At 52.6% G+C, this 25,303-nt stretch overlaps 2 protein-coding genes across 2 annotated transcripts; one reads left to right on the forward strand and one right to left on the reverse strand.

Annotated features, from left to right (window-relative positions):
* Positions 1-3,024: 3,024 nt before the first annotated feature.
* Positions 3,025-17,462, reverse strand: ALDH16A1 (aldehyde dehydrogenase 16 family member A1). Its single transcript, XM_070387341.1, has 17 exons — positions 17,329-17,462; positions 12,088-12,190; positions 11,554-11,680; positions 10,394-10,572; positions 10,231-10,308; positions 9,813-9,994; positions 9,572-9,724; positions 8,670-8,855; positions 8,384-8,479; positions 8,048-8,184; positions 7,774-7,879; positions 7,564-7,688; positions 7,040-7,207; positions 6,560-6,761; positions 4,699-4,884; positions 4,231-4,353; positions 3,025-3,657 (listed from the first exon to the last, which is right to left on the reverse strand). The coding sequence occupies exons 1-17, from the start codon at positions 17,416-17,418 to the stop codon at positions 3,496-3,498; spliced, it is 2,403 nt and encodes an 800-aa protein (XP_070243442.1). The 5' UTR covers positions 17,419-17,462; the 3' UTR covers positions 3,025-3,495.
* On the forward strand, positions 17,397-24,402 carry PIH1D1 (PIH1 domain containing 1). The gene is made up of 10 exons (XM_005904985.3): positions 17,397-17,569; positions 18,808-18,901; positions 19,273-19,339; positions 20,562-20,741; positions 22,177-22,238; positions 22,330-22,411; positions 23,028-23,157; positions 23,387-23,462; positions 24,007-24,150; positions 24,280-24,402. Exons 1-10 carry the CDS (start codon positions 17,397-17,399, stop codon positions 24,307-24,309), a joined length of 1,038 nt encoding a protein of 345 aa, XP_005905047.2. The 3' UTR covers positions 24,310-24,402.
* The last annotated feature ends 901 nt before the right edge of the window (positions 24,403-25,303 follow it).

Genomic DNA, 25,303 nt, shown 5'->3' on the forward strand with positions numbered 1-25,303 from the left:
TGTGGGCTTCTCACTGGTGGCTTCTCGTTGCGGAGCACAGGCTCTAGGGCACTTGGGCTTCAGTAATTGTGGCACCTGGGCTCAGCAGTTGTGGCTTCCGGGCTCCAGAGCACAGGCTCAATAGTTGTGGCTACGGGATTTGTTGCTCCATGGCATGTAAGACCTTCCTGGACCAGGGATTGAACCTGTGTCCCCTTGGCAAGCGGATTCTTTACCACTGAGCCATCAGGGAAGTCCTCCTCTTTTGTCTCTTATAAAAAAAAACTTGTATTTAGATACAGGGTCTACTTGGATAACCCAGGATATCTTACCTTGAGATCCTTAACTTACTTGCATCTTCAAGGATTATTTTCCAAGTAAGATCACATTCATAGGTTCCATGGATGAGGAAGTATTTTGGTGGCGCCACCACTGAAGCCGCTAGTTCCCTCAAAGCTGTTTCTCATCTCTGGGCCTTTGCACATGCTGTTTCCTCTGCCAGGGATGCTCCCTGCCCGCCACCTCCCCCACCCCACACCTTTTCTAATTAGATGCTCATTGCCCTTCAAGGCTCAATGCAATCACTATTCATTAGGGAAATACAAATCAGAGCCATGGTGAGATTATCACCTCACATAACTTGTTAGGTTGGCTAACAGGTTATGACAGAGAGGGGGAGGTCCTTGGTGGTCTAGTGGTTAGGATTTGGTGCTTTCACTGCTGGTGTCCAGGTTCAATCCCTGGTCAGGGAACTGAGATCCCACAAGCCAGGCAGCACAGCCAAAATAAATAAAATAAATAAATGTTGGAGAGGGGATTGTGGAGCTTGGTAACTTGGTACAGCCACTATGGAAAAAAGTGTGAAGGTCCCTCAAAAAATAAAAAATAGGGACTTCCCTGATGGTCCAGTGAGTGTGGGTTCAATCCCTGATTGGGGAACTAAGATCCGATATGCCAGGCAGTGCGGCAAAAAAAAAAAAAAGATTGGATTATATACTGAGAAGTAGCTGAAAGTGGATCTTTTGTCCTCACCACAAATAGGTGACAGATGTGTTAACTGTGATACTCATTTCACAGTGCATAAAAAAAATCCCATTGTAGACTTGAACTACTGATATATACAATGTTTAATTGTCAATCATACTTCCATAAAGCCGGGGGAAAAACTCAATGAGGATGGCAATTGCCTTGTGGAGATTCCTGCCATCTCTCATCCTCACTTCATATACAGACAGACACACACACACTTAAGTTGGGAAAGGTGTCTCCTTTGGGCTCCCAGAGTGCCCCGAGCTGCTTCTACTCTATAGTACTTTACCTGTCACCGTATGTCACGTCTGTGTGTCTTTTAACCCGAGCTGAGCCCACCTCTCCTCTGTTTACAAACTCTCTCTGGCTCCCAAGTGCCCTTGAGACAAATTCCCAGCCCCTGCTGACATCTTCATTTTATTTGAAATAATTTGACTGCACCACATCCTCGTTGCAGTATGTGGGATCTAGTTCCCTGACCAGGGATTGAACCCAGTCACCCTGTAACGGGAGCTTGGAATCTTAGCCACTGGACCACAGGGAAGTCCTAACACCTTGCTTGGTTTTGGCTCAGTGAGACCCACTGCAGCCTTCTGATCTCTGGAGCTCTAAGATAATACATTTGCATTGTTTTATTTAAGCCACTATCTTGTGGTCGCCGTTACAGCACTGACAGGAAGTGAATGCGCCTCTCATCCACTACATGAGCTCATGAGGCTAAGTAAGCTCTGTCTCGTTCATGGCTGTCCCCAGCACCCCACTCACAGCAGGCGCTCAACTGATTTTTGCTGACTGACTAGATGGCTGTCTTAACCAGGAGCTCTTGCCTCTTGGCCAGAGATGATTGGACCACTAGTAGACACCTGTGGCATTCATTGTCCTCTGTGGTCTTTGTTGGGGTTATGGAGACCTGCTGTAGTTGGCCTTGACTAATTAAAGCCTCAGGACTAATCGGAAGGTCACTGAGGCAGCCCATAGAATCCGGGAGGAAGCTGTTATCAAACCTCAGAGGAACTACAGCCTTCCAGGGACTTTCCTCCAAGATGTTCCTTGTGTCTTTCCTGTCTAAACATCCAGATTCTGGGAGAGGTGATTTATTCTGCCCAGCTTTAGCCAACTGCTGATAGAAGGTGTCCGTTTTCATTTGCTCCAGGACAAAATCAACCCCTAACAGCATGTTTGCATACCCATCACAGAATCTACCCAGTGAGCTTGGAACTATTAGCCCCAGTTTACAGATGAGGAAACCAAGCCTCAGAGTGGTTAAGAAGCTTTCCTAAAGTCACATGGCTAGAAGGATTTAGAATAAGTAGATCGACAGATACGAGACCCAAGAGATCACGTGACCCAGAGACCAGACCTGAATACACTTCCTGCTTGCATTCAGGTTCTTAGGACCTGTGTGTCTTGCCCTATTTTCCATATCTCTGTAGCCGTCCAAAAAATGCCCTTTTATCCTAAGCTAGTGTGAGTGGGTTCCTTGCATCAAAAAGAATCTTCAAAGAGGACTTCTTCCCTGGTGGTACAGTGGATAGGAATCTGCCTGCCAATGCAGGGGACACGGGTTCAATCCCTGGTCCAGGAAGATTCCACATGGCCCGGAGCAAATAAAGCCCATGCACCAAACTACTGAGCCTGTGAGCCACAGCTGAAGCTCATTTGTGAGCTTAGAGCCTGTGCTCTGCAACAAGAGAAGCCACCGCAGTGAGAAGCCTGTGTGCCGCAACAGAGAATAGCCTTTGCTCACTGCAACTAAAGAAAGCCTGCATGTAGTAACTGAAGACCCAGCACAACCAAAAATAAATATACATAATTTTTAAAAAATTAAAAAAAAAACACTGTATGAAAACATAAGAGAATATTTTTTAAAAAAAAAGGAATTCTCAAAACAGTAGTATGCTGGAGTGGCTCATAGGAGCTGACTGTTAAAAAATTCAGGAGTCGTCAGCCAGCGGTTCAATCATTTGGAACTTAAGATTGACACAGTAGATTTCACACCATGGACATTGGCCAAAGTTACTCACCAGGGATTTTATTTTATTCCAGAAAGCCACTGTATTTTACTATTTTTTTTGGAGTATAATTGCTTTTGTGTGTGTGTTTGCAGTTTACTTTACACCAGCACATCACAGATTTTGAGGCAAGGCATACTTAGAGAAAGCCAGGGAGCAGGAGCCACTGGATGGAAAAGACGAGAAGAGACAAGAGTCCCTAGAGCCCTGTCCAAAGCTTCTGCGTCCCCTTTATCTGTTTCACAAGCACTGCGTTGTCCTGGAGCCAGCCCACAGGGCTGCTGAGTCTCTGAATGAAATGGCCTCAATAGGCCAGAAGTTGCTATTTCCTCCCATCCTCCCCTCAGAAGCACAGCCAAGATTGGTCAGAGTTTATTGGAGGGCAAGGGAACCATACTAAGGCAAGTTCCAGATGTCTGGCGTCAGTTGGGGTCCATGTCTTCTCTGTCCGAGATGGAGTGGGAGTGCTGGGCAATCAGTCCCCCATGGGCAGCCATAGGGCCTTGGTCCGTGCTGCCCGCCGCTCCAGCTCCGGGCCTGCCCCCTCAGCCTCCTGATCCCAGGCCCGTGGGCAGCCTCTGTTCACCCACACCGGCTTGAGGTTTCCTGCTGAGGCCCACTCCACAAACTGGGAGCCCTGGTGTGGGGAGAGGCAGAGAGGCATGGTCAGCATATCTACTGGCTTGGTTGCTAAGCACATGCTTCCTTGGCAACAAGGGCTATTACAGAAGACAGGCTTGACCCTTGACCTAGGCTCTGTGGCTAGAAAGTTCAGCTCCCAGCAAGCAAACCTTCCAGATGCTGAGAGAAACAAGGCTGACCTTTATGGCTGTGGAACTTTCTCTCCGTAACAGCCCACACTCAAAAGGATGGGGCCAGCGGTAACTGTTGACGAGGAGTTTCCATCTGTTACTATCAGGAGACCAAGAGGGTGGACTGTAGGCTTCTGACTCTGCTGCTAGGGTGTGGTCCTTAGCAATGGGTTGTCCAATGAGAGTAGGTCTTTGGGCTGGGCATCAGGCCCTTGTTGTTAAGGAGATCCTCTTCCTTAGTAACAGGGGCTCTAAAGGGGCAGGACCTCAGAACCTAGCTGCCAAGAAGTTTCTCCCCTTTAGCAATGGGAACTCTAAGGGGGTGCAGCCAGGATCCCAGAAAAGGTAGAGTTTGTTGGTGAAGTTTAAGACACTGGAGATGGCAAAACAAAAAGTACCTGGGCAGATCCGAAATACCACAGGGCCTGGATGTCCTGGTGCAAGGCGAGGCAGCGGGTTAGGTGGTCCCGGTCTCCTGTCACCACATTCACGAGGCCCGCTGGCAGTAAGGTGGCCATCTCCTAGCGGATGGGAGAATGGGTCATCCAGGGCTGGGAGGGAGGGAGTCAGAGACACTGGGGGCAGTCGGGAGGGTGAGCAGTGAGCATCTAGGGAGTGGCCATGGGGGTCGTGGCAGGAATGACTGGGGTCAGGACTGGGGTCATGACTGATAAAGGCTCACAGTCTGGAGAGAACCATCACTGGGACCACAAGGACTGAAGGCTCAGGTACCAGGATGTGGGTTACCATGGTTACCAAGGGGGGTGGGGTGAGATCTGAGCTCCTGCAAGCCATGGGACATCTTTCATCCCCTCTGTTGCTCCCCAGGCTGCTGGGAGCAGCGGCAGGCAGGCGGGCAACTGTACCTGGCAGACCTCCAAGGCAGGGATGGGACAGGCCCCGCTGGGCACCAAGACCACAGTGTTGCCGTGGGCCAGGGCGGGGGCCAGTAGAGACACGAAGGCAAGCAGGGGCCACTCGTCCGGGCACACAATCGCGAGCACGCCCAGCGGCTCCCGCAGCCGAAGCACGGGGCCTCTCAGCTCTGCGACCTGCAGGGACGGGAAGGAGGTCAAGGGCAGAGCAGGGGAGCTGACTACCCTCCTCCAACCTTCTCTATCACTGGCCCATTTTCTCCTCTCACCCCCAGTTTGCTTCTCCATGACAATTCCAATCATCATAATGTAGACATTCACATCAGCTGTGTGACCTTGGGTGAATTACTTAACCTCTCTGCGCCTCAGTCACTCACCTTTAAAATGAGTATAATAATAGTGCCTACCTCAGAGATTTGCTGTTAGGATAGAATGAGTTAACATGTGTGCTGCTAAGTCACTTCAGTCGTGTCCGACTCTGTGCGACCCCATAGATGGCAGCCCACCAGGCTCCCCCATCCCTGGGATTCTCCAGGCAAGAACACTGGAGTGACTTTACTTTCAATGGCAACACTGGAGTGGGTTGCCATTTCCTTCTCCAATGCATGAAAGTGAAAAGTGAAAGTGAAGTCGCTCAGTTGTATCCGACTCTTAGTGACCCCATGGACTGCAGCCCACCAGGCTCCTCCGTCCATGGGGTTTTCCAGGCAAGAGTACTGGAGTGGGGTACCGTCGCCTTCTCCGGTTAACATGTGTACAGATCTCAAAACCTGGCCTATGGGCTTGTTTGCATGTGTGTGTGTGTATGTGTTTTAAGGTTTTCCTGACTATATTAATAATTGACTACCACTAAACTGCACACACTTTTATTTTTCTGGCTCCACCACCTCGAGGCATGTGGGATCTGAGTTCCCCAACCAGGATCACCGCACCCTCTGCATTGGAAGCAGGACGCCTTAACCGTTGGACCGCCAGGGAATTCACCTAAACTGCACACACTTTAAAGAGCACAATTTGATGAGTTCTGATATATGTATACACCCACAAAACCAACAACCACAATCAAGATAATGAGCGTCACCCCCCCAAATTTCCTTGTACCCCTAGATAACCCTTCCTTCCTGCCTCTACTTGAACCCTCTGCCTGTCCTCAGACAACCAGTGATCTGCTTTCTCTTTATAAATGAGTGTGTGTTTTCTAGGATTTTCTAGATATAGAATCATACAGTCTGTACTCTCTTATCTGGCTTCTTTCATTCAGCATAACCATTTTAAGCTTCACACATGCTGTAACTTGTTCCTTCCTGAGTGTGAGTAGGACCCCATTGCATGGATGCCTTAAAAAAAGATTTTTTTTTTAAAATCTTTTAATTGCGTCACATGGCATGTGGGATCTTAGTTCCCTGAAAGGGATCAAACATGCACCTCCTGCATTGGAAGCCCAGGGTCTTCACCACTGGACCATTAGGGAAGTCCTTATGGTATGGATGGACCACAATTTCTTTCTCTGTTCACCTACGGGGGACATTTGGACTCCTCTTTTGGTTTACTGTGAATAACGCTGCTATACGTATTTGTGCATAAGTCTTTGTATGGATACATGTGTTTATTTTTCTTGGGATAAAACCTAGAAATTGCATTTATTTAGATAAATACCTAGGAATCATGTTTAAAGTATATTTAATTTTTTAAGAAAGTGCCAAACTGTTTCCCAAAGGAGTTGTCCCATAGATGGTCCCACCAGCAGGCTCCAGAGAGCCACTGGACCTCCACTCTGGCTCTTTGCGGACCCCTTGCTCTGACCCCACTCCAGACTGCCTGCTCTGTCTGCCGGCCCACAGACCCCTCTCACCTGCAGGGCGCAGCCTTGGGCCTGGACCCGGGCCCCCCAGGCCCGAAGCCGCTTCACGCTCAGCTCCACCTCCGCCTTGGCGACCTTGAGCTCCACGCCGTGCCTCTCCAGCCTTGAGACCAGGTTGGGCTCTCGGCGTTGCAGCGCAGCCGCCAGGGCCCACAGCAGGGCCGCTCTGGCCGCTGGGGACTGGCTCATCCAGCTGTGGGCGGACGCGACCGTGCACACTGGGGGTTGGCTTCCTCATCCTGGCTCTTCCCAGTGCCCCACCTCTGTTCACAGGCCCTAGCCTGGTGATCCAGGCCCCACTGCCCGTCTGCCCAGGGAGGGAAGTGAGGGGCTGGAAACATCCTGTCAGCTCTGAGAGTTCAGATTCCGCATCCTGGAGTCCAGCCCTGGGGTTTCAGACCCTGTCCTCTAACACCCCATGACCCCTGGCCTATCTCAAGCAATGCACCCCGCCTCCCCCTTCCGACTTACCCGGGGGCGGCCTGGTGAGCTGCCTCCACAGCACCGCGGATATCCTTGGCTCCACCCTCAGCCACGTAGCCCTGGAGACTGCCTTGTGAATCCCGGATGGGCCTGGAACTCCTGGCTCCAGGAGCCTGGAAACGGCCCCCCACAAAGAGCCCATAGGGGGGTGCTGGGCTGCAGGAGGATGAGGGGTGGGGATGGGTCAGGGCCGCCCCTGCCCAGAACCCACCCTCACCCCTCCCTGGATGGACCACTCCGGCTCCCACAAGCCTCTGCAGGACCCCACACTCCTGGCCCCATGAATCTCTGGGGGAGCACAGAACTTAATTGAGCGGAACTGAGACTCTTGTCAGGCCTGGCAGCTGGGGGTGAGGCTGTTAAGACTCAGAAAGCAATTCTCAGCGGGACTCAGGGACCCCCTCCTCCATGGCCCTAAAGACCCTCCCTTCAGTCCAGGGAGGATCCCCTCTTCCCCTCTTCCCCTCCACCCTCCACAAATTCTGGGAGTTGTAGTCCCTACACTAGCTCACCCTGTTTCAGGTCCAGCTGGTAGGGTTGAAGGAGGAGCAAGGCCAAAGGCGTCATAGTTGAGAGTCTTGGACAGGCAGGGAATCCAGGCAGGGGTCCCCGAAGGCCGCAGATACTCGTACAGACCCTGGGAGAGGGGCAGTGTCAAGAGGCCGTGAGATGGGCACAAGGTAGATGAAGGGGTGGTGCCATGCAGGGAGGTGGTTACTCACATCTTGCCCCCCATGCCAAGAAGACCCGCTCTCCTTGCAGCCACCCGTGGGTACTGCAGGGTCCCTGAGGCCATGGGCATTGATCCAGACCGTGCCCACCTGGAGCCTGTGGGAAGCAGGAGACATCAGAGAGAAACGTAGAAAGTTGGGGGGGTGGTGAGTCGGAGAGGTGAGGATGGGATGATGGGAGAGACCCACAGAGGGGGAAGACATGGAGACGGAAGCTGGGGCCTCCCAGCAGACCCCCTGTGTGCCCCAGCAGGCGTCCACTGACCCGTAGGCTAGCTCCAGGGCCTGCCCCAGTCTCTCGCTCCACACGCTGGCACTTCCTCCACGGGGCGTCCCGTTGGCCACAGCCAGGGCCTCCTTGGCTGTGCGGAAGGGGGAGGCCACCACCAGAGGCCATGGCACCTGGAGGGGGTGACAGAGGGGCTCAGAGGGCCTGGCTGGTCCCTCCCTCCAACACCCCATGACACCTTAGGGGTCCACAGCTAGCAGCCCCCAGACCCAGTCCAAATGGCCACCCCGGCGACCTCTGTGTGCTGCTGCTGCCCATGCCCAGCAGAAGATGGGTGGACGGAGTAGGGCCTTTGGGACCTAAAGGGCTCACCTCTGCCTGGGTACATGGGGAGGCTGGAGGCAGATCAGAGACCAAAGTCGGGAGGAAGAATGGGCTGTCTGAGGGCTCACTGCCAGCCTGGAAGACCTGGGAGAAAGAGGAAAAGACCTGCCAGTCCCTTCTGGTTCTTCCTCCCCAGGGAACCAGGACTCAGACCCCCAGCCCCTCTTCCCTCAGACCCAGGGGTCCAGCCCCCCGGCCCCTCCTCCCCCAGGCCCAGGAGTGAGCTCTCAGGCCCCTCCTCCTCCGGAACTCCAGAGTCTGTACCCCAGCTCACCTGTGCACCTTGGCTCTGGGCCTCGCTCACGTAGCGCTGCGCCAGGTCACGGGCGGCAGCCCCCCGGGCTCCCATGTCCACGGCCCCGTCTAGCCCGTGGCCGCAGCGTAGCCGCCCCATCCGCTCCTGGAGCCGCCTCATCGTCTCATCCCACACAGCCTCCTGGATGAGGAGCCTGAGGCCCCCCTGTTAGGAGAAGGGAGGGGTCAGAGTGGACTAACTCAGGGCCCACGTGGATGGGCCACAGACCCACAGAGGGCCAAGATAGGGGGACATACGTGTAAAGGTCAGAGGAGGGTCTGGTCGAAGAGGCCGAGGACCCTGGAGACTCCCTGAGGCTCCAAACCCTAGGCAGGATGTGGAGTTACAGAAAGCTGGTGATGCAGAGTGAACAGAGAGCTTAGAAATCTAGGACGTGGACACTTAGAAAAAGGAAGAGTCCTAAAGAACAATAGCGGCTTCCCAGGTAGCTCAGTGGTAAGGAACCCGTCTGCCAGTGCAGGAGACACAAGAGACATGAGTTCGATTCCTGGGTTGGGAAGATCCCCTCGAGGAAGAAATGGCAACCTACTCCAATATTTTTGCCTGGGAAACCTCATGGACAGAAGAGCCTGACGGGCTACAGTCCATCGTGTCGCAAAGATCTGGACACGACTCAACGACTAAAGTAACAATGAAAGACAGACACAGAGCCCCCTCATCTGCAGGACCGGGAGAGGCAGGAACGTGGAGACTCAGAAGCTTGAGGGGCGATGTCTGGCACAAGCGATGGTGTAAAGATAGAAGAGTCTGGAGCCATAAAGAACTGAAAATTAAAATGAAAGAAGACAGGCGGCCCCAAGCTCTGGTGACGGACATGCCCAGCCCCCAGGATGGGGGGCCCACGGGCGCAGGAGTCTCACCGGGCTGCGGTCAGACCAGGCTGCATCCACGATACCCTCCACGGCCGAGTCCACATCCGCCACTTCCGTCAGCAGCAGCAGCGACTCAGCCCCCAATGCCAGTCCCAGCTCGGGAACCCAGCCTGCCAGGGTCCGCCGTAGGGCGCGTCCTTCCTAGGGGTGTCGCACAGCCTTCAGCAGGGGGCGGAGCATGCTGGCCCCTCCCCAGCCATGGCCCCGCCCCCCCCCGCCTCCAAGATACCTTGATGGCTCCGCAGAAGGCCACCTTCTGGACTCCAGGTTGGGCAGCCAGAACAGGCCCCAGGGAGGCAGGGCCGCTGATCACATTGAGGATTCCTGGGAATGGGCCTAGCTCCCCTGCCAGCTGGGCCAGGAGGAGGGGCGTCGGGGAGGCTGGGGGCACCAGGACCACCACAGTGCAGCCTGGGGGAAGTAGGTAGTTCAAGACCGAGGAGTCCGGACTCCCAACCCCTCCTCCCTCAGACCCAGGATCCAGACCCCCCAGCCCCTCCTCCCTCAGACCCAGGAGTCCAGACCCCCAGCCCCTCCTCCCTCAGACCCAGGATCCAGGGCCCCAGCCCCTCCTCCCCAGACCCAGGATCCAGGGCCCCAGCCCCTCCTCCCTCAGACCCGGGATCCAGACCCCACCGACCACTTACCCACAGCCAGTGCAGGGCAAATCCTCCACATCATGTCCAGGAAGGGGAAGGTGGGGGACAGGATGAGACCAATCACTCCTGCAGGAACAGAGGAGACTGGGCACAGGCCCCGGGGGGAGGGCGAGGGCGGTGGGGGCTAGGGGCTGGGACTCCTGCGGCTCACCCATGGGCTCCCAGCCTGCCAGCGCCTCCTCCTGGGTGTGCGCCTGGACTGCGTGGTACTGGAGCAGCTGCTGGGCCAGGGGCACATCCCTGTCTCGAACTTCTCGAACGGCCCGTCCAGTAACCAGGGACTCCAGGGTCCACAGCAGCCGCTGGTGCTTCTGGATCGCCTTGGCCAGCCTGTGGAGCAGGCAGCAGGGAATGCCCATTTCCCACCGCCCCTTGGCCAGGTAGAGTCTTGGAACACAGGCTGTGTCCCTGAACTATAGTTCCCCAGAGCCCTTGGGGCATCCCCACACTATTTACCAGGGGGGGAGGGCACCAAAGGTTGATGAGAAATGTAATCTGGGAAATACTCAAAACCTCAGGTTGCTGTGTAAAGATCTTGGCCACCTCCCCCAAAGGTGCCAGGAAATGAAAGCTTAACCTCGAATCTCAGTTGTTCTTTGGGGAAATGGCATCTTTGTCTCTAACTTCCCCAAGAGTGTTTTGGAGTGGGACTTCTCTGGTGGTCCAGTGGTTAAGGCTCTGCACTCCCAGTGCAGGGGGCCCAGATTCAATCCCTGATTAGGGAACCAGGTCCCATATGCTGCAACTAAGAGTTTGCATGACACAACTAAAGATCCCACATGCCCTGGTGGCTCTGTGGTAAAGCATCAGTTTGCAATGCAGGAGCTGCAGGAGACGTGGGTTCAGTCCCTGGGTGGGGAAGATCCCCTGGAGGAGGGCATGGCAACCCACTCCAGTATTCTTCCCTGGGAGAATCCCATGGACAGAGGAGCCTGGCAGGCAACAGTCCATAGGGTCACAAAGAGCTGGACATGACTGAAGCGACTTAGCACACACTCATCATGCTACAACTAAAACCCGACACATCCAAATAAATAAATATTTAAAAAACCCAAAAAACGGTTTTGGGGGCTTCACCAGCCCCAAGGAGCTGTTGAGAAATTGTGCCCTGAAGAGTCCCAAGGATATTCAGGGAATCAGGCTTTGTCATTACAAATCTCAGCAAACAGTGGGAAATGGATGTTTCAGCTGCTCAAAGGCAAGCTGGGAACATGAGTCTGAGCTGCCAATGAATTCAGTGTGATGTTGGGGAAGAGTCTTTGTTCTCAAATCCGTCTCCATCCCCTGGGGTCCACACCTCGAGTGCATCACCTGGTCAGATGTTGGGCCCGAATCGCTCCGGGTTGCGTGCTCCAGTTCTCCAATGAGGCTCTGGCAGCCTCCACAGCTGCTGCCACATCCTCGCTCTGAGCCTGCAGGCAACTGGCCAAGTTCTCTCCTAGGGAGATGAATGGGGGGACCCAGTTGGAAGGTGGGGGGAGCCTTTGTCAGAACTGGAGGGGGCTGACATTTCTGGAGCCCAGGAGTAGCCCAAGGCAGTAAAGCTGGTCCCCTGCCCCACTCTGGGTCTCAGTTTTATCATCTGACAAATGGGGATAAATCTACATAGGTCTGCCCACAGGCAAGGATGGGATTTTATGAGACAGCAACTTCAAAAGTGTCCACAGGGGCTTAGGACCATAGCTAGGAGGACTGTTATCAAAGGGAGCCAGAAATCTCAGCCTTCTTCTCCCACCAGCTGCTCCCTGCCCTCAGGGCCGTGAGCAAAGGGACTGGTGTGTTGTTGGTGGGGACACTTGGGGCCATAGATACCTCTCCCTCCCACGTCTGGGAGACATCATATACCTGTGATGGGATCCTGGCAAGGCACTGAACTTCTGTGTTCCGGTTTTAACCACTGTCCATTAACATAGTGACCCAAGTGCCGGTCCTGGGTGTCCAACCAGGCCTGGGGGAGGTGGAAACACTTAGGAAAGGGATCTGAGAGGTGGCTGGGGGAGCTGGACCCCTACCCAGAGTCCTCTGGGAGAGGAATATCTGCCCCCTTTACCTCATCAGTTATTTTCCTGTGTAGGAATACATATAAATATATATGTGTGATAAATCACTCAGTCTTTGTGACCCCACAGATCATAGCCTGCCAGGCTCCTCTGTCCATGTGATTCCCTAGGCAAGAATACTGGAATGGGTTGCCGTGACCTTCTCCAGGGGATCCTCCCAAGCCAGGGATCGAACCTGCATCTCTTATATCTCCTGCATTAGCAGACAGGTTCCTTACCACTTTAAAACATTAAATTCACCATTTTTAAATTCTGTTTTTTTAAGTTGATATGTTGTATTTTCACTTTTATTCAGCTCAAGCTTTTTTTTTTTTTGATATGATATTCCATTGTCTGGAGTGATGGCATTTGGTTTATCTACTCATCAGTTGATAGCCATTTGGGTTATTTTCTGCCTTTTGGCTATTGTGAATAGTACTGCTGTGAACATTCATGTACAAGTCTTTGAATACCTGTGTACTTCTTTTGGGTATATGTACCCCAGAGCTGCTGGATCATATAGCAATGTTCAGAGTAACTTATGCAGGAAACATCAAACTGTTTACTATAGCAACCACTTTACATTTCCCACCAGCAGTGTATGAAGGATGTCCTATTGACTTCTACACATGGAGAATGTGAACAAAGCATTAATAAAACTTTTTCTTCTCCATGGAGAAATGACCTTCTTGAATAGAAATGACTAGAACTTCCCTGGTGGTCCAGTGGTTAAGCATCTGCATTTCTAATGTGGGTTTGCTCCCTAGTCAGGGAACTAAGATCCCGATGCAGCTAAAAAGAAAAAAAAAAAAAAGAAATGATTTCCCTGGAAATCTGATAAAATTAGTTATATTTCTAGACAACATTGACCCTTGACTGATCCACTACACCTGGACTGGGAAAACTGGGAATAGACCATAAAAATCCAGTGGGAGACATCACTTTGCCAGCAAAAGTCGAATAGTCAGAGCTATACGGAAGTCAAAGTCAAAGCTTTCCAGCAGTCACATGCGGATGAGAGAGTTGGACCATAAAGAAGATTGGGTGCCGAAGATCACTGCTTGCAAACCAGTCGCTCCTAAAGGAAAGCAATCCAGAAGAATTGATGCTGAAGTTCCAATACTTTGGCCACCTCATGTGAAAAGCCGACTCACTGGAAAAGATCCTGATGCCGGGAGAGCGAGGGCAACAGAAGAAGGGGGCAGCAGAGGGTGAGATGATTAGACAGCATCACCAACTCAATGGACATGAGTTTGAGCAAGGGTCACAAAGAGTCAGACACAACTTAGCAACGGGACAACAAGGACAACAACAACAATCAAGCGTTGCTGGAGTGCTCTGCATTCTTATGCTGGACACGTCCCTTGCCAGGACCCTGGAAGCAATGTCTAATGACTGTACCACTGCTACAGGGTCTCTTTGGGAGGTGGGACTTTTAAGCCAGGTGGCTTCCACATCTTCCTGTGTGAGGGCACTCTTAGCCTGGATCTTATAATACTCGGGCCTTGGCTAGCCCATCTGGAAGATGGGGATAATCAGTCCCTCCCTATGTCACAGGTCAGTGGTGAGAATTAAATGGATCACTATGTGTCATATGCTCAGAAGGGCACTTACTTAAGACTTTCTATTAATTTTACTGCATTTCACCATCTCTGCTTCCTGTTTCTTTCTCTCCCTGGTCCTGTCTTCCCCAAATGCTTGCTAAATCTAAGATATCCTTCCTACTTTTTTCTTTCTGCAGACTGTTTTCTCTTTGCATCCCCAATGCCTCAGTCTCCTGATTTTCTCTTACTCTACCAGGTAGGCCTTCTCATTTTGTTTACTTTTTTTTATAATTAATAAGATTTAAAAAATTCTTTACTTGGCTGCATGGGTCTCAGTTGTGGTATGTGGGATCTTCTATCTTTATTTGGCATGCAGGATCTTTAGTTGTAGCATGTGGGATCTAGTTCCCTGACCAAGGATTGAACGCACACCCCCTGCATTGGAAGCACAGAAGCTTAGCCACTGGACCACCAGGAAAGTCCTCGTTTTTCTCTTCTTTAAAAAATATTATTATTCTTATTTATTTATTTTTTGTCATCCCATGCAGCATGCCAGGCTTAGTTCCCCGACCAGGGATTGCACCCACAGCCCCTGTGGTGGAAACACAAAGTCTTAACCATGGGACCACCAGGGAAATGCCCTCATTTCTCTTTAAACAATTTTTAAGTAAAGTAAAAATTCAGAAGTTCCAAATTCAAAGGCCCCCATGGAAAGTCACATTTTGGAAAAAGCTGGGGATGTGTGAACATGAGTTGGACACTAGACAATATTAAAGAATGACTGTTCATGTTGCTAATGTGAAAATGGCCTGGTGGTTATGTTGCAAAATGAGTCCTTATCTGTTAGGAATGAAGATTCAAATATTTATGAGAAGTTAACAGGTCATCGGGTTTTAAATCACTCCAGGAAAAAAAAGAGAAAACAAAGAGCTACAACACTGGATGACTGTTGACATTGAGTGATGGGTGAATTAGAGTTCATAATTTAAGTCCTCTGTGAAAGTCTGCAAAATTCCACCCCCAAAGAAAAACAAAACCTGGAAAGAATGTTCCACAAGGTCCTGGCAGGCCATGCTGGGGTGAGAAAAGGCCACTGGTAGAGACTAAGAACTCAGGACTTGTCTAAAAAGACGGTTAGCTATTGGATCCAGATGGTATTTGTCAGGGAATGTGAGCCAAAGGTTGCCAAACTTTGGAATTTTATTTTCAAGAGAAGCTGGAATCCCGGATGTTTACTTGAAATTAGTTGTCCACTAATGCACATTTTAAAAAAATAAAGTTCAGGCCAAAGAAAACATGTTAGCTGGTTGAATCTGGTCCACAGATTGTAAGGTTGAGCTGCAGGGCAGCAGGGGGGTGGTGGTGAGAGTTGTGGGGGCCCATGGACTCTGGAATCCAGGGTTCAGGTTCAAATCTCAGTTTGACATTTAAGCTGTGTTGACCATCAGCCTATTACTTACCTCTTTAAGCCTCTGTGTGCTATCACTAAATGACAATAATCCCCTTTCACAACTGTTTTGGGGATTAAATGATATCATGCTGCGCACAGGGCTTTCCCTGGTGGTTCAGTCGGTAAAGAATCCGCCTGCAATGTGGGAGACCTGGGTTCGATCCCTGGGTTGGGAAGACCCCCTAGAGGAGGCATGGCAACCCACTCCAGTATTCTTGCCTGGAGAATCCCCATGGACAGAGGAGCCTGGTGGGCTGTAGTCCATGGGGTCGCAGAGTTGAACACAACTGAGTGACTAAGCACTTGCTAAGCACAGAGGCTGGAACATAGAAAGCACCCAACAAATATAAGCAATTTATTGAGTATTATGCCATTATTACTATTTCAGGATAGTCTATCTCTAACCAACCTCCAAGTGTGGGAATTCTCTGTATTCCATCCCAGATCCACTTATTTGAGTCTACACTGTGGCGTGCTCAGTCACTTCAGTCATGTCCGACTCTTTGCAACTCTATGCCCTGTAGCCCACCAGGCTCCTCTGTCCATGGGATTTTCCAGGCAAGAATACTGGAGTGTGTTGCCATTTCCTCCTCCAGAGATCTTCCTGACCCAGGGATCAAACCCATGTCTCCTGCACTGCACGCAGATTCTTAACCGCTGAGCCACCGGGGAAGCCCTGCACTACATTTCTAAATAATCTTATCATTCCCACTGTTCAATTCTCTTTCTTCTGTGAGCTCCCTGTCTCCAGATCTGAGGCCCAGGCACAGGCAGTATCTGACTCCTGCACATGACCCAAGGCTGTCCCCAGGTCCGTCTCATCATAGCTATGTGATAACCAAGCCCAACCTTTCTGCGACCCTACTCTTCCTGGGTGAGGTGGGAGGACAGGGCCAGACACGAGGCATTGTCCTTGCCCTCTCAGTATCTCAAACCCTGTTCCTCCTGCATCTCTGCCTCATCCCCTCCTCCCCATCTCTACAGCCCACACCAGGCTCTGGTCTTATCTTCTTCCACGTATGTGAACCACTGTTCTAACCTCTTCCTCTTTCCCTCCAGAGAAGCCCAAGCTTCTCACACGTGGGTGCCAGAGGGCCCTATGAGATCAGGATGGCTCCGTGGGGGATTCTGAGGGACCTGTATAGAAAATTTGAGGCACTCTACTGATACAGAAGGAATAGGCTACCCACTCCAGTATTCTTGGGCTTCTGTTGTGAGTCAGCTGGTAAAGAATCCGCCTGCAATGCGGGAGAGAGACCTGGGTTCGATCTTTGGGCTGGGAAGAATCCCCTGGAGAAAGGAAAGGCTACCCACTCCAGTATTCTAGCCTGGAGAATTCCATGGGCTGTATAGTCCATGGGGTCGCAGAGTCGGATATGACTGAGCGACTTTCACTACTTATACAGGGAACCCCAAGAGCGTTCTGGGGGACTCTTGAGGGATCACTGGAGCCCCACGAGATTATTTTGCGGGGTCGAAGGTAATTATAGGAAGTTCTGATATATCCTGGGGTTCTGAGAGTTCCTGAGACTATAGAAACTTCACAAGTATTGAAGTGATGGCTAAGGAATTCCGGGGACTCTTTGGAGGTCTCCAGATGGTCAAAGGAGACCTCCTCCTGGAACTCTAGGACCCCGGGAGCCATAGGATGTTCTGAGGAATCACAGGAAATCTACCCAGGCTCTGAGCGCCCTCAGAATTCTGAGCGCCACAGGAATTCTGAGTCCGCGGGGATCACAGGAGGTTCTGAGGGGACCCTGAAAAACGACAGGACCCACTGGACGGATTCTGAAGACTCGGAGAAGCGGTACACTGAGTCTTTGGGCGTGGAACAGAACAGGCACGAAGACTCGCGAGAACAGACTAAACGGCAAAGACACAACAACCGTCAAAGGCCAAGGGAACGCCCTCCAGCCTGGATCCTAAGAAGCAGCGGGAGCCGAGGGGGCGGAGCTGCTGAGCTGCCGCGGTGGATCACGGGAGTCCGCGCGCAAAACTGGGCCCTGAAGACCGCGAAGGGGGATAGGCAGCGCGGATCCAGGCAAGCCCTCACCAGTGCGCATGCGTGGCTCTCCGGTGCCGGTCCGTATTCCAGCGTCGTGAAGATCTCGCAGGCCCGCGATGCTGTCCGCGTCGCAGCCATCACTCTCTCAGACCTTTTTCCACGGACTGCGGGGCTCTGCCCGAAGGAACCTGGAGGTCCGAAGGGCAGCACCGCCCCCTCTAGCCCAAAGGGCGGAGCTACAGGACACAGGGCGTAACTCCGCCTTAGCACCCGGTTACTCCGCTTATAGGTCTGTGCGTGGGAAGTGGTTTGAAGCATGCGCAGTGCTCAAAGGCGGAGGAATGAAAATGTGTGTGCTAAGTCACTTCAGTCGTGTCCGACTCTTTGCGATCACATGGACAGTAGCCCGCCAGGGTCCTCTGTTCATGGGGTTCTCCTGGCAAGAATACAAGAGTGGGTTGCCATGCCCTCCTCTAGGGGATCTTTCCAACCCAGGGATCGAACCCCTGTCTCCTGCGGCTCCTGCATTGCAGACTGATTCTTTACCGCTGAGCCAGCGGGGAAGCCCAGAACGAAAATATGGGTGCCTTCAAATAGTTCCGAGGCCTTCAGATTTAGAAGAGTGGCCGAATTGGTGTCTTCCCATCACCTTGTTCATATTGGAGATCGAAAGTGTGATTTTAGTTCGAAATACCTTTACTTGAGAATCGAATCTACCTCTTGAGGACGAGGTGATTGAGATCAGACAGGAGTCTTTTAGGATGGACACCGAGGTAAAGGGGCTTCCCTGGTGGCTCAGACGGTAAAGAATCCACCTGCAATGCAGGAGACACAGGTTCGATCCCTGGGTCAGGAAGATCCCCTGGAGAAGTGAATGGCAACCCACTCCTGTGTTCTTGCCTGGAGAATTCCATGGACAGAGGAGCCTGGCGGGTTACAGCCCATGGGATCACAAAGAGTTGGCCACAACTGAGCGACTTTCACTTCATTGAGGTTAAGGCTTTAAAAGTGTGCTAGCTTTGCCCAGTAATCTGGCCGGATGTGGCTGCGGGAAGCGGCGGAAGTGTAGCTTCTGTGGCTGGCGGGAAGGGGCGGAAGTGTGGCTTTAAACCACACAGGAAGTGTGTCATTTCGTGACTACCAATATTTAGTTTTGATTGGTTGAGATAGTGGCGTGGCTACAGACTTAGACTGGATTGGTCTGTGATTAGGAATGCGGTTGTAGGATTGGTGAATGAGCTTTGCGGTAGTAGGAAGTGTGGCTTACCAGAGCTCTTTGTTACGCAGAGACCGGAAGAGGGGTTGTTATTAACATATTCGGCACTTAGTCTAGAGATACTGGCTCCCGAGAGGTTTGACGCAGTATCTGGTCTGAGTGAAATTAGTCTCAGGCCAGGTTCGCAGATCTTCATACAGAATTGTGGGTGTCGGGAGTCGGTTGAGGGCCGGGAAGCAGGCCTCAGAGTTCGGTTCCCGGTGAAGGTTCCCCCACGTCGGGGTTGCTGAGGACGCCTAGGTCTGTTGCAGGGCCATGGCCGACTCGAAGATGCTGGTGCCGGAGCTGAACGATGCAGAGACGATGGGCGCTGAGACGTCGCGTTTCGAGGAGCTGCTGCTGCAGGTGCAGACTGAATGGACTCCTGGGTCCCAGGGGATTCAGGGGATTTTTTTTTTTTTTTTTTTCTTTTTTGGTGGGGTGTGGTTTGTGAACGTGTGCGCGCGCGCTAAGAAAGGGGACGACAGTTCCCAGCATGCACTGGGGAGGCAACAGGGCCTATGGGAGTTGTAGTTGTTTAAATTTGCTACTCTTTGGATGAAATGGGAGTAAGATTGGGGTTGTTCTTCAGGTTCCTCAAAGTAGGAAGGGGACATAGTATGTCTTAGGCCCTGCCTGGCTCGTAGGTAAACAGTACTCACGGAACCCTTGAGGAACAAATGAGGGGGTTCTGAGAGCACAAATGCCAAACCTGGAAATTGTGTTTCTTCACACAGGCCTCCAAGGAGCTCCAGCAAGCCCAGACAAGCAGACCCGAGTCCACACGGATACAGCCTCAACCTGGTGAGAAAGACAGAAACCCAAGGAGAGAGGGGTAGAGTCCCAGAGAGAGCTGGGGACAGGGAGCACAGGGAGAGGAGGGGGGAAGGAGACACAGTAGTGGGGTATAGAGGCCTAGGGTGGCGAGAGTGAACAGAGACCCAGAGAAAGCAGGGAGGTTACTGAGATCCAAAGAGGGGAGAGGGGTAAATTAGGAGATTGAGATGGACATATATATATTACTATATGGTGGCTCAGCCGGTAAAGAATCCGGCTGCATTGCAGGAGACCTGGATTTGATCCCTGGGTTGGGAAGATCCCCTGGAGAAGGGAATGGCACCCCACTCCAGTATTCTTGCCTGGAGAGTTCCATGGACAGAGGAGCCAGGCAGGCTACAGTCCATGGGGTTGGAAAGAGTCAGACACGACTGAGTTACTAACACACACATATATAAAATAGATAACTAGGGGCTTCCCTGGCGGTCCAGTGGTTAAGATTCCAAGCTTCCACTGCAGAGGGCTCAGGTTCAATCCCTGGTTAGGGAACCAAGACCCCACATGCTACTGCTGCTGCTGCTGCTAAGTCGCTTCAGTCATGTCCAACTCTGTGCGACCCCATAGACGGCAGCCCACCAGGCTCCCCCGTCCCTGGGATTCTCCAGGCACGAACACTGGAGTGGGTTGCCATTTCCTTCTCCAGTGCATGAAAGTGGAAAGTGAAAGTGAAGTCGCTCAGTCGTGTCCGACTCTTAGCGACCCCATGGACTGCAGCCTACCAGGCTCCTCCGTCCATGGGATTCTCCAGGCAAAAGTACTGGAGTGGGGTGCCATTGCCTTCTCTGCCGAATGCTAAGAGTGGCCAAAAAGTAAAAAACAAACAAACAAACAAAAAACCACCCAAAACCTAATAGGGACCTACTGTGTAACACAGGGAACTCTACTCAGTACTCTGTAATGACCTGTATGGGAAGACAATCTAAAAAAGAGTGAGTATGTATATATGTAGAACTGACTTGCTTTGCGGTGTAGCAGAAAGTAACACAACTATACTCCAATAAAATTTTTAAAAAGAGATAGAGGGAATGGGTGACTCGGGGCCCAGAGATTCAAAGAGAGTCAGAAATCCCAAGGAAGAGACCCAGAAAGTGGAGGACTAATACTCAAGGAGAGGGAACAGATCAAAAGAAGGATGGACACTGAGACCCACGCAGAGACAGATGGTCAAGGACAAACCCATTGCCACCAGGTTTCTGCATCAAGACCAACTCAGCTGAAGGGAAGGTTTTCATCAACATCTGTCACTCTCCCTCCATCCCTCCACCGGCTGACTTGACTGAGGATGAGCTGCTTCAAATGCTGGAGGAAGACCAGGCTGGGTTTCGCATCCCCATGAGTCTGGGAGAGCCACATGCGGAACTGGATGCAAGTCAGTGCCTTGAGAAGACCCAGGAATCTACCCCCCACCCCCACCCCCATGATCCTTTCTTCCCTAGGACCAAAGATTCCAGGACCCGGGATCACCCTCCCTCAGAACCTAGAAACTTGTTCCCCCGCGCCCCCAACCCCCTATCTAATCCTTTTCCCCAAGGCATATCTCTAACCTCCTGCTGCTGCTAAGTCGCCTCAGTCGTGTCCGACTCTGTGCGACCCCATAGACGGCAGCCCAATAGGCTCCCCCGTCCCTGGGATTCTCCAGGCAAGAACACTGGAGTGGGTTGCCATTTCCTTCTCCAATGCATGAAAGTGAAAAGTGAAAGTGAAGCTGCTCAGTCGTGTCCGACTCTTTGCGACCCCATGGACTGCAGCCTACCAGGCTCCTCCGTCCGTGGGATTTTCCAGGCAAGAGTACTGGAGTGGGGTGCCATCGCCTTCTCCCTCTAACCTCCTGGATATCCACAATCTCACTGGGAAGTCCTGGTTCTACTCAACTGGCCAGGCTGGCAGTTCTCCGTGCCTCACCCCAGGAGATAGTGGGGCTGAGCAGGTGCTCATTAGCTGATCTGACTCTAGTCCTTGGCGAGCTCTTACTCACCCCTGTTTTCTTCTGCACCCTTCTCCCCTGTCTCTATGTCTCTGCCTTGTCTCGTCTCTGTTGAGTTTCTGTCTCTGTATCCTTGTTTTTTCAATTCACATATGTCCCCATCAAGCCTTTGGGATGATGCCTTGGCCAGTGCCTTGGGGAGTAGGCACTTATCAAAACCCAGAACCTGCCCTTGAAAAACCTCTCAGTCTTGGATGAGGGCAAAGGAGGCAGATGCGATTTCAATATGGTGTGATTCTGTGCTGGGCTGGAGGGGGTTCTTCACTCCCACTAAAGGATCAGGGAAGGCTTCCTGGAGGAGGACACACTGGATATAAGATTGGAAGGAATCAGAGCAGTTCATCAGGCCAAGGTAGAGAAGAGGGTCTTAGGCAGAGAGGAGAGAGGGGTCCAGAGGCCAGAGAAATGATTCAATTGGTCAGTGAACAGTAGTGATGGGAGGAAATTTACAGGGACGAAGTGCGGGAGAAGTGAAATTCTCTGCAGCTGGAAGGGAGCTAACCACGCAGGGCCTCCAGCGCCAGGCTGAAGAACTCAGCCTTCTCCCATTGGCGCTGGGGAGCCCTGGGAGGACTGTGAACTGGGGAGGGTGAACAGGGTGAGCTCTGGGACTTGGTGGGAAAGGGCCAGAGGGGAAGAGACTGGAGACGAGGCGGTGGGTATGAGTCCAACTGGCAAGTTTGGTGTCTTTGACTTCCTAATTGTCTCTGGGTTTCTCTGGGTCTGTGGCTGCTTTCCTTGATTGTGTTTTCCTTAACTCTGCCTGGGCCTTGGGGTTCCCACCGAGGGCTGGGGGTCTCACCCCCTTTTCTCCCTGCAGAAGGCCAGGGTTGTACCGCCTACGACGTAGCTGTCAACAGCGACTTCTTCCGGAGGATGCAGGTTGGGGGCGGGGCTGCGGGGGAGGCCTGGGCCGGGGCCTCTCCCTCCACCTCTTCAGCGTCCCGCATGTCTTCCCTCTCTTCACCCCTAGAACAGCGATTTCTTGCGAGAGCTCGTGATCACCATCGCCAGGGAGGGCCTTGAGGACAAATACGGCCTGCAGCTGAATCCAGGTGAGGGGGTGGGGCCAGGGCCACCGGGAGGAGCCAGGCCCAGTGCAGTTCGGGGGCAGCTCTCGCGTGAAGTGGGACTAGTGTGGGCAGGGATTATACTAGCCTCTGGGCTGTAGGGGGCTTCCCAGGTGGCTCAGCGGTAAAGAATCCACCTACACTGCAGGAGACGCAGGAGACAGGGGTTCCATCCCGGGCTCGGGGAAATCCCCTGGAGGAGGGCATGGATCCCGCCCCCGTATTCTTACCTGGAAAATTCCATGGACAGAGGAGCCTGGCACATTACAGCCCACGGGGTCGCAGAGAGTTGGGCATGACTGAAGAGACAGCGCATGCACTCTGGGCTGTAGAGTTCGGGGAGAGGGCTCTGGGAGGAGAGGGAAAGAGGCCCAGGATTTCAGAGAAGGGCGGGGTCTGAAGAACCCGAAGGGGCAGGGCTATCGCAGACAGGCTTTCTAAAGTCTAGCTTTCGGGTGTGGTCAGACGCCTGGCCTCCTAGGCAGAGGGCAAAGCCTCTCCTGTGAGGCTCTCCCAGCACAGGACCCTCTTCCCCTGCGGAGAAAGAACGGAAGGAAACCTGGACTCATGTGACCTCTGACCCTGTGCTCCTTCCCCTCAGAGTGGCGCATACTGAAGAACAGACCTTTCCTGGGCTCCATCTCCCAGCAAAATATCCGCTCCCAGCAGCGTCCTCGGATCCAGGAGCTGGGGAACCTACACACGCCCAGCTCCCCGAGACCTGAGGCAGGGTGAGCATTCAACGGGGCCCCTATCTCCTGTCTCCCCGACGTTCTTTGTAATATCTCGCTCCATACTTCGGGATGGGGTCCTGGGGCTCTGGGAACACAGAAGGAAGCGAAGTGGAATTTCACCTGGGAAGGTGTCTTGAGGCCCCAGGACTGGGAGGGAGAAAGAGAGGCAATAGTCCTGGCCAAGCCCTGGCGGCTCTCCTGAATTCTGGGTCTTGTTCCTCCCCAGCCCTGAGAAGCCTCACCTGAGCCTTTGGCTGGAGGCCCCTGACCTCCTCTTGGCTGAAATCGACCTCCCCAAACTGGTGAGCGCATCCCCTGAGGTCTGGGGTCTTGGACAGGGAGTGATGGGAGAGATTGCAACAAATGTTGCTAGACCAGTGTGAGCCTGGCTAGTGCTGCCCCGTGAGCCCAGCTGCCTTCTCTGTTCCCCGGGGTCCTTAGGCCCACTTCCGGTGCTGTCCTTACAGTGCTCAGACCTGTATTACTGTGTCCCACCTTTTTCCGGGGCATCCCTGGTGGCTCAGATGGTAAAGAGCCTGCCAGCAATGTGGGAGACCCAGATTAAATCCCAGGGTTGGGAAGATCTCCTGGAGAAGGAAATGGCAAGCCGCTCCAGTATCCTTGCCTGGAAAATTCCATGGACCGAGGAGCCTGGTGGGCTACAGTCCATGGGGTCTCAAAGAGTGGAGCACGACAGTGACTAACACTTTGAGTTTCACCTTTTTCCTGGGAGATTAGACTCTTTTAATATGGTACCCCAACACGTGAGGCTTCTCTCTCTGGTCTGTGTTCTGATCATCCTGCTGCTGGGAAGGGAAGGGTGGGCTGATTCTCGCGCACCTCCAGGATGGTGCTCTGGGGCTGTCGCTGGAAGTCGGGGAGAATCGCCTGGTGATGGGGGGCCCCCAGCAGCTGTACCATCTGGATACCTACATCCCCCTGCGGATCAACTGTGATGAGAGCAAGGCAGCCTTCCATCAGAAGAGAAAGGTACCTGGGGGGCTGGGGGTTTGGGGAAGCTAGGAACCCTGGGAGGCCTAGACTCTTGGATCTGAGGGAAGAGGGGGCAGGGGGCTGGACCCCTGGGCTCTGAATCCTCTCTCTGTTTTCTCTCCTCAGCAACTGATGGTGGCCATGCCCCTTCTGTAAGTGCCTTCTTGACCGGATGTCTTCCTGTGCTTCTGTGTTGAGGGGAGAGGCTGGTGGCTTCTCTAAAACTGAAATAAAAGATGTTTGCCTTTGTCTTGTGTGTGGCTAGGAGTACATGGGGAATGGGAGGGAAGATGGACATTGGGCTGGAGTCCCGTAGAGGTCACTGCCCCAGCTCAGGCCTCGTCCTCTTCCCCGGATGTTCTCCCTGGCCTCCTGACCTCTTGTCTTACCCCTTGTTTGTCCCCAACAAGGTCTCAGGGCTGACCTTGCCCGGCTCCTGTTCACGGCCCCTCCTTGGCTCTCCAGCACCCCTGGGAGAAGGTCCAAGCCCCTCCGCCGAGCACTCAAGGCTCTGTGCTATCCGGTCCCCTTCACACTCCATTTTGTCTCTTCCAGTCACTCAGGCTAATCACGGTGAACCACACTGATTTTTTGCACCTTTCTGTAGTTCCCCTTCGTAGGATCCTTTTCTCGAGTACACCTACCCAGATCTACTCCAGTACATCTCGTTTGCCCTCACAGGGCTCATCTGACTTTCCACCCACACCTTGCCCCCACCCTCCCAATTTTCCTTTTTAGTGCGCTTTCCCTGGAAAGCCTTTCAATTCTTCAGGTTTTCTCTGATTTTCCCTGGTTTCCTCCTCTGGTGGTCCCCAGTACTCAGTGTTACTCTCATTAGTGCGATGTACCCTATAGTGTGACAATGCCTGACTCGCAGTTGTTCACTCCCTAAGTCTGTCCAACTGTTTTTGACCCCATGGGCTGCCAGGCTCCTTTGTCCTCCATTATCTCCTGGAGTTTGCTCACATTCATGTCCATTGAGTCGGTGATGCTATCTAACCATCTCATCTTTTGCTGCTCCCTTCTCATTTTGCCGCAATCTTTCCCAGCATCAGGGTCTTTTCCAATGAGTCGGATGGTCACAACAAGTGGCTAAAATATTGGAGCTTCAGCTTCAGCATTAGTAGGAACTATTTGTTCAGTTAATGAA

Source organism: Bos mutus, chromosome 18 (assembly GCF_027580195.1).
Source record: "Bos mutus isolate GX-2022 chromosome 18, NWIPB_WYAK_1.1, whole genome shotgun sequence".
NCBI classification, from domain to species: Eukaryota; Metazoa; Chordata; class Mammalia; order Artiodactyla; family Bovidae; genus Bos; species Bos mutus.

What these genes read in the sequence shown, in the direction of transcription:
- PIH1D1 (XM_005904985.3), top strand. Translation starts at nt 17,397, where the DNA reads ATGCTGTCCGCGTCGCAGCCATCACTCTCTCAGACCTTTTTCCACGGA. An exon ending in ACATGCGGAACTGGATGCAA is followed by an intron (nt 20,742 to 22,176) that starts GTCAGTGCCTTG and finishes TTCTCCCTGCAG; the next exon opens with AAGGCCAGGGTTGTACCGCC. An exon ending in AAATCGACCTCCCCAAACTG is followed by an intron (nt 23,463 to 24,006) that starts GTGAGCGCATCC and finishes GCGCACCTCCAG; the next exon opens with GATGGTGCTCTGGGGCTGTC.
- ALDH16A1 (XM_070387341.1), bottom strand. Translation starts at nt 17,418, where the DNA reads ATGGCTGCGACGCGGACAGCATCGCGGGCCTGCGAGATCTTCACGACG. An exon ending in CGGGCCCAACATCTGACCAG is followed by an intron (nt 10,573 to 11,553) that starts GTGATGCACTCG and finishes CCTGCTCCACAG; the next exon opens with GCTGGCCAAGGCGATCCAGA. An exon ending in TTGCCCTGCACTGGCTGTGG is followed by an intron (nt 9,995 to 10,230) that starts GTAAGTGGTCGG and finishes TACTTCCCCCAG; the next exon opens with GCTGCACTGTGGTGGTCCTG.